The sequence below is a fragment of the Marmota flaviventris genome, chromosome 4 (genome assembly GCF_047511675.1).
Source record: "Marmota flaviventris isolate mMarFla1 chromosome 4, mMarFla1.hap1, whole genome shotgun sequence".
Classification (NCBI taxonomy): domain Eukaryota; kingdom Metazoa; phylum Chordata; class Mammalia; order Rodentia; family Sciuridae; genus Marmota; species Marmota flaviventris.
The window spans coordinates 18858841-18867074 of record NC_092501.1 but is presented as its reverse complement, the minus strand read 5'-3'; the positions used below and the strand labels follow the sequence as shown (position 1 = coordinate 18867074).

The following is an 8234-nucleotide window of genomic DNA, read 5'->3' as shown; positions in this document are numbered from 1 at the left end:
CCAGCGTCCAGCGGCCCCTGGCCGCCAAGCAGCTCCCGCCGGCCGGGAGACGCCCCCTGTCCCCCGCCCCCGCTTGGCACGGCCGGCTGAGCGGGAGCGGCTGGAGGCGGAGGAGGCGGCGCCGCCGGGACTGCCTCCTCCCCTCCCCTCTCGTCTCCTCCCCGCGCCACCGAAAAGGACAAGGGGACTAGGCACGGGGACCCCGGCCAGAGAGCGCCCGTGCCCTGGGACCGCCCCTCTCTCGCGTTCCCTCGCCGCGAGCCCGGGTGGGTCTCGCCCCGCATGGTGCTGGCAGCACCCATGAGCCAGGACGCGGACCCCAGCGGTCCGGAACAACCGGACAGAGATGCCTGCGTTGTGCCGGGTGCCCAGGCGTCCTCGGCGCCCCCGGGCCCGCGAGGGATGCAGCCGCCTCCCCAAGCCAGCCTACCCCAGATCATCCAAAAGTAAGAGAAGGGAGAAGGGAGCCGGGACGGTTGGTGCGCTTGGGACCCGCCGGGGGCACCCTCTTTGTGGCTTCATCTCGGGTCCCTGCTGAACCTCGCGTGGCCCCCTTGCGTTTGAAGTTTTCTAGCTCGCTCTATAGGGTGCCATTCTGGCTGGCTGTGAGGTTGGGGAGAAAGGAGCAAAGTTATTTGGGGGAAATACTTTTGTTTTTCTTTATCCCCTCTCTTTTCGGCGATGTTACTTGACTATTTTGAACTAAAGTAGTTCAAATTGGGGGAAAATGGCCCAGGGACTGTTTTTCATCTTTCTGGTCCTCAGAGGCCTCTGGAATGTATGGGGAGTTGAGCGTGAGTGTGCCCGCGCGTGAGGGTGTGGAAGTGAAACGCTTTTACGAACGAAACCACCCTTAATGGTGGCCTGGAGTCAACCAGTGACTTTGGGGTGGGAAAGGAGACCAGGGTTTGTAAACAACTTATTTGGCTTTGCCCCGGAGTGTAGACACTTTTCAAGAAGGGCCTTGAGAAGGGCTCTGGGCCGCAAAACAGTTTTCCATTAATATTACCCTCTTGTGACTCAGGTGAACTGTGCGACTTGGGTCGTGAATTTCAATGTCGTCCCAATGCGTGAGTAGGTTGGGATGGTCAAGGGGTTCTGAGAAGCTCTTTCAGCCCATTTGGGAAACGTAAAGTAAAAATGGTGTGTTTTGTTTTCTTCCTTCTCTCGAGATTTTGACAGTTCCAGGCCTAGAATGCTGGTTTATTTGAAGGATCTTTATTTTCATAAAAGTTTAGTCAGCTAGTGACGATGTCCTCAATACTAGTTTAAGAAGCGTAGGAAAGTGAATGGTGAGCGCTTTGGGGAAACTAAGCGAAACTCAATAATTGCAAAAAGTACAGTAAAAACCGGTCGCATGGAGCAGAGCATATGGAGCTGTATTGATGCTGGGAATTGCCTAAACTGATTAAAATGTAGCAAGAGATGTAACCAGTGAGGGGTGTAAGGGGAAGCAAATAGCAGTGAAATATTTATGGTCTTGAAAACTGACTTATGTAATAGAGTGAAAATTCAAGTTTGACATCAATAATGCTGGTTTCATATTTCAGGACAAAATGGTTCCCTATCTATTGGCTGGAATATTAAAGCTCCTTTAATTTTTAAAGCTTTTTGCTTTAAAAACTTGCTATTTTATATAACTTTCAACCACTAACAGTTTCCAACTATTTAAAATGGAAATATTTCATGTTGTTGTTACTTTGCAAATTATTTCAGCTAACACTAAATATGATTGATGGTTTATGTAACTCATTACTTGACATAGCTCTTTAGTCCTTAAGATAAATATAAACCAAGAGAGAAAAAAGAACTATTAAAAATATAAATTCTACTTACTGAAAACAAATCTACTTTGACCAATCATTAATTTGGAAACATTCGATGTGCTTCTCACCCAGCCACTGCCTTGTGCCTTGAAATTACAAAGGGAGCTCATGGATATTACTTTGGTATTGTAATTACCCTGGATTTTTCTATCACTTGTTTTTAAGTAGGAGAAAACTAGGAACTTTATATTCACAGAAAAATCTTTGTAGATGGATGTCTGATTATGAAATGATGCAAGATAGAAAATAAATGCCATTTTGTGGAATTTAACATAGATTTTAATTTCTTCCTATAAAAAAAATTTCTCCCCCATTTAGAAAACTCTATCTCTGGACTCTCTTATTTTAAAAGATAGAACTGAGCTTTTCAAAGATGGCTCCCTTTGCTTCCAGTCCAGGATGGAGATCGGAAGGAGCTCCTTAGGGCTCTGTCTTGTTTTGCATTGGTGACAGATTGGTGTTCAAGGCCAGTGAATGTGCCCATGGGATTTGATGTTCGGGGGCTTATGTTTCAGAGTCTTTCTTTATAAGGATGATTTGGGGCTTGTGCTCCCCTCGGTACCCATTGAAATTCCGCTGGAACCAGGCGCAACATGGCAAATGCTTTGCAGGTTCATCTTTAATGCGCTGAAACTTGAGTAGCTTATTTTGAAACCACGTTTGCATAATTTAATCTGAGCAACCATTTTTATGTAGTTATGAGGTGCCGTTTGCACCAGCCATCTTTGAGAAAATGTAGCGGGGAGACTGTCCTCAGCGGCAAAATGAGTTGTCCGCCTCTGGGTTTAGAGATTTTCATGAGCTAAAGCTTTGGATGAAGTTCTTTTCTAGTGAAACATATATTAAATATTATTAGGAATCACTAATTTTTCTAGTTGTTTCAGTCATTATGTAATGTGTAAGAGGAGAAGTTTTGATCTCTTTCAAAATGATGGACACATCAATCTTCATGTAGTATACATAGCATTTAAGGATTACAAGAGTCTTTTTCACTTCTTAAGGTCTGCTATGCTGTTTTTTATTAGTAATGGCTTTCATTTGGGGTGAAGTCAATGACTTTGGTAAAAACACTGTAACGATCGTAATAAAAAAACCGATTCCTGTCCAGGTGCGTTGTATTTGGTTTTAAGAGAACTGCCCAAATACCTAACGTAAGTAGCTAAACAGATACCACGGTGAATAATGAGACTGGTTTGGGTGTTTGTTTTACTAAAGTCAGTCTCAGTGCTTATGAAGATTGCATCTGCAGTGAATTTCTGCAAGGTGCTTTTCTAATCAGGAATATTCAGTTTTTTTATCATTGCATTCTTAGTTTCAGTTAAGGATTATATGTACCCATTGCATTCCTAGCTTTGGTTGAGGAATAACTGACCCTTAATTAAAATTAGCATACCTGTAAAGATTATCCACCAGATTATAGACATACATGACTAACATCTTGTACAATTTTTACTTGAAATATGTATACTCCAAATTGCCAGTCTGGAGGTATTATTGTAGATAATGTAAAACCTTTTATTGAGCTGTTTGGGCATCAGGAAATTAGAGCTTAGGAGGAGATTTGGGATGAGTTTAGAAAATTAGAATGGAGGATTTAAAAATTATATATTTTCCATGCTAGCAGAGGTAAGATTAAACATTGGTGTTTGTTGGTATTTTATAAGGATGTATCTCTTCAAACATTAATGATGTTTTACTTCCAAAATGATTTTACTTGAATTGTGTGCTTTAAAAGCAAATTTAACCCTAATCTATAGGAAATCACTTATTAATCTTGAGGAGCACCAGGTATTTACATTTCAGATTGCAAGTTTTAAAATATTTATTGAAATGGAAACAGAGTCATTCGATTCTGTGTGAAATGTTGAAGTCAGCTGTCAAGACAGGACTACAAAGTGTGCCAGTAATCATGCTGAAAATTAAGCACACACACCTTTTATGAAGTGAACCACATAAGTGATTTTCCTAAATTATTTAATTTGCAGGCAATGTATTCCTGATTCATTGATGGCATTAGATTGCATATTTGAGCACAGATGACTTATTTTTTTTCCTTTCCACATAATTTTTATAAGCAAATAAACAATTATAAAAATAGAAAAAGTTTTGGTTTAGCATTTGGTAGATAGTATCACCTGTGTGCTAGTGTTGTTGTTGTTTTTTTTTTTTTGAAGCCACAAAATCAACTATGAAATTCTGCATAGCGTTAGATTGTTGCTGTCTGCAGAGCACTTCCCTGACACAAAATAGAAAATGTTACAAATAGCAACTCTGATTTCAGATAATTTTACAAACATCCTGCATTCAGAGGGATTTCCATATAACTATTAGGGGTGATGTCCACTCACCTTGATGGACATACTGACAATTACATCCAGAACCAGAGAGAAGGAATAAGAATTTGGTAAAAAGGGATATTACCTCACGCTCATATTTGGTCCTTTTCTGGAAAGAGGATAGAATTTCTAACATCTGTGCCAGTTTCTAACATCAGTTTGAGCCCCCTGCCTCCCCTTTCTAAGGGGAAATAGGAATACACTTGTAGAAGGAATTTTGAAAATTTTAAACACCATCTTAAACTGCACAAGCATTCTGCAGGGGAAAACATCTGAGAGGATTAAGTGTTTACTGAAATGGGAGGAGGGAGGGTGGGCTTTTTCTTAGTATTCTGAAAAATTTATTTGCTTCCTTTGAAGGCCTCTTTCATGTATTTTTTTTTTAAAGAAATTTTGCTGGAGGGTTTGTTGCGATAAGTATTTTTAGATAGTGCATATAGCTTTCCAATTATGAGTTTTTCTCAAATTGCCCAAGAGATCAGTATTATGAAATGTAGTACATTATTCCCATTAGTCACAGTAAATGTCTCTACATATGGTGCACACAGAGCAGTTCTAACCCCAGTGCTATAGGAGGAAAAAAAAGAAAATTTTGATTTCCTCTTTTATTCTTCTGTCAACTTCCTATGCTGCCTCCTTCTAGCAGTTTATCAAATTGATAATTTAAAAAGTCAAAAGTTGTTCCTTGGCATGTGAATTCTGATCTGTTTAAGATTGTTTTTTTGCCTATCCTGATAGTCATCAGGGGGGAAAAGTCCGCAACCAGGATTGGCGAAACGATCCCACATTATCCAGTTTCTCTCTCCCCTTGATTTATTTTTCTTGTGACTGTAGGTTCTTAACTTCAGTTTAAACTAATATTTCTTCCCTGCCCGACAGCCAGGTTTCAAGTAAACAAATGGAGATAGCTCAATTCACAGCTTTGGTAAACAAAAATATGCAAAGTCTAACCAAAGGACCGAACTTAAGATGCTCTAAACTAAACATGGAAATTAAGACTGGAAATAAATGAGGTAGAAGAGTTCGGAAGCAGGATCCCCTGTCTCTTCATGAGCCCTGTTCCCCAGCCAGACAAAGGCTTGACGCAATCTTCCTGTACCACAAAATGCTACTTAATGGGATTTTAATTTCCGGCCACAGTAATGACTTAGTTTGGGATGACCTAATATTCTTTTGTATATTTTAACAGGGATAGTTGCTGTGAATCCATGGTGGGTGTGAAGGTCTGGTTGCATTGTTTTAGAACTGAGTGTTGAAAAGTTTTGCCAAAAGTAAGATGAATTCCAGAATTAAAGCAAGGAGGGTAAATTTGTAGGAAAGAGACCGTGGCTCTTCCTTTCCTGGTTAATGAACCTTCCCTGATCTTGGTAATACATGTTATCCTGCATGCTCATAGTGTTCATATCGCTCTTTCCCACCGGTGGGTAGATGGGGAAATCCTGCTTCTAATTAGGAAGGCACATTTTGAATCAGGAATGTGAGTTTGGTTTTTAACATCACACATAGGCTCAATGGGTGGTCGCTGTTTAAAATCCCACCCAACTGAGGAGTTGTACAAAGTTTCAGTCTTTGACAAGTTTGGGGACCAGTCATCATTGCCAGCTGTTTGAGGAGGAGGTGGAAGAGAAAGACCCTGCCTGCACCCTCCCCCAACTATTTTTGTTCCCGTGTTTCTGCTATGTTGCAACTATCCATCTAATACGCTAAGGTCTTTACAGTGGTGGGAGTTACAGTCGAATTAATCGATCCCCCTCTTTCCTACAACTCCTGCTGGATTTTATAAGTCAATCCCCTGATGGTTTACAAGGCCAGTTTTCCAACTTGCTGACAGCATATCTGTAGGGGAGATGGCACATGTAAACGCTATTGTACTTTATGGGCAAAAAGAGAGCAGCAAGGCAACTTGCTTGAGGACGTGTTAATCTGCAGCTCAGTTTGCAGAATAAATCTTCCCATGTGTTCAGAGACAGAAGACTGGGCGTCATGCATGTGTGTATGGGGGGTTATCACCCCATGAAGATGGTTTTCATGCCGCTTTTCTTGACTTTTATGTGGGATGTGCTTTAAGGATGCACCAGGGCCATCTGTGGCTGACTTTTTTTTTTTTTGCACCTGCTTTCTCTCTGTCACACTCATGACCTGTCAGCTCCCGGTTGTCACTTTTCTCTGTGTTCCAACCTGGAAAACTGCACTAGAGGCTTTTCTGGACACCTTTAATAATTCTCAGTTTTGCAACTTTCCTGTAGGCTCTTTCCCAAAAGGTGTTTTTGAGTTTTGTTAGACTAATCCTTAAACCTGACCTTCAGGGTTGGGAGAACACAAGGTAAAATTATATTTTAAGCATGCTTTAATTTCTCTCTCTCCCTTTTTTTTGGGGGGGGGGTTAGGGGGAGGCTTATTATGAGTTCATGATTAAACAAAACAATTTAGGATCTGCCTGACATTATTGAGTATAAAATGAGTGTCTTCACTTTAAATTAATTATTCAGTTTCTGGCAAGGAGGGTCAGAGAGGGAAAAACCCTGGACTGAGAGTGGGTGACCTGGACAAGCCAAATTAACCTTCTTAATCCAGCCTCTCCAGGGGTTGGAAATGATGGATGGTAACCTCTTCCAAAACTCAAATGAGGTGAGTGTTCAGGAGAATTGCTGAGTGATCATCAATGAAGAATGGCTTTCTTTGCATCCCTCCCCCTGTGACAGAGAATATGATTCTCGGCAGTTTAATTCCAGCCATGGGTGTAGGTACATGTTTGTGACATTGACCACCCATGAAAACAACCGCCACAAGAAGAATTAAATACTTTCTCCAGGATTTGCAAAGAGTATTTGGATCGGGGACATGATTTAAAGTCAGAAGAGTAGATGATAATGTCAGTGAAAAGAGGCATTTGAAATGGTTTTCTAATCTTTATAATGGGAAGTATAAAACAATTATTTTGGAGTATTGCTCATTTTGCACTGTTAAAGTAAATCCTTGGGTTTATAAAAACAATACAGTGTTCAATTTAGCAGACAGATCCAGTGATTTTCATGTATCTGAATTGGATGAATTATGGGCAGGCGGGAATGTATTTGGCGAAATTAATCAACTTTAAAGGCAGAAACGTAAATGTACAAGCCACCAAGTGTGATAGGATCCTGGCTGAGCCTGAACTCCAAAAACAGTGGTGTTTGCTGACAAAAGTGGCACTTGCACTTGCCTAAAGAGGCCCTGAAAACTCTTTTCTGTCTTGCAGATATTGTGTTTATCCCAAAGCTGGGCCTCAGGTTTAATGTGGGCTCACTGAATCAAGAGACCAAAGGAATGTTTCCAGAGCTTCTGAAGGACAGGGGTGTCCCGGCCAGAGCTGTGTGCTCCCCAGCTAGCAGGGAATAGAGAAAAGTTATTTGACATTAAGATATTTTTTAAACCTTGCCTGAGAAGGGAAACTAGTTGTGTGATTAAATCTTGACATACAGACTTTAAGTAATGTACAGAAATGAGGACATAAATATGGAAGGATATTTATGGCAACATTGTCTAGAAGAGCAAAAAATTGGAAACCACCTAAATATTTCTCAGTTGGGAAAATAAACGGTGTCTGTACAATATCATGTACCAGTTAGCCACTAGAATGATTTTATTGATTCATATCAATAAAAGTTAACTTTTATTGATATGAAGAGAGGACCATATACTATTGTTAACTAAAAACAACTACACACAGAGCGTATTCAAGGATTTTGTGTTCGTTTTTAAAAAAATGTGTATGAGTGTATGTGTTAGCACTTTCAAGCTTGGAAAAGTAGCTATAGAACAAATATAAAAATGTGGACCATGGTTCTAACTCTGGGTGGTGCAATGTAGTGGTTTGTCTTATTTTCTTCCATATATATATATATATATATTTTTTTTTCATTGCATGTTATTGCAATCAGAAAAAAAATACTTCTATGTTTAAACAAAACAGAGTAGACATTTCACATTGGTACCGCACTGTCTTCAACATAGTGCTACCCTTTAGCATCTTGGAAGGCCTCTGAGAGCTGTTTTAGCCCACCCTCCCGGTTTTCTAAGTAAGGCAAATGAA

General features: G+C 40.5%; 1 protein-coding gene across 1 annotated transcript in view; it reads left to right on the top strand.

The window, feature by feature from the left end:
* The first annotated feature begins 282 nt into the window (after nucleotides 1-282).
* Nucleotides 283-8234, top strand: part of Rbm20 (RNA binding motif protein 20) — a 181976-nt gene continuing 174024 nt past the window's right edge. The window contains exon 1 of the mRNA XM_027930004.2: nucleotides 283-446. Within this exon, the coding sequence (XP_027785805.2) occupies nucleotides 283-446 (164 nt within the window). The remainder of the gene's footprint in view (nucleotides 447-8234) is intronic.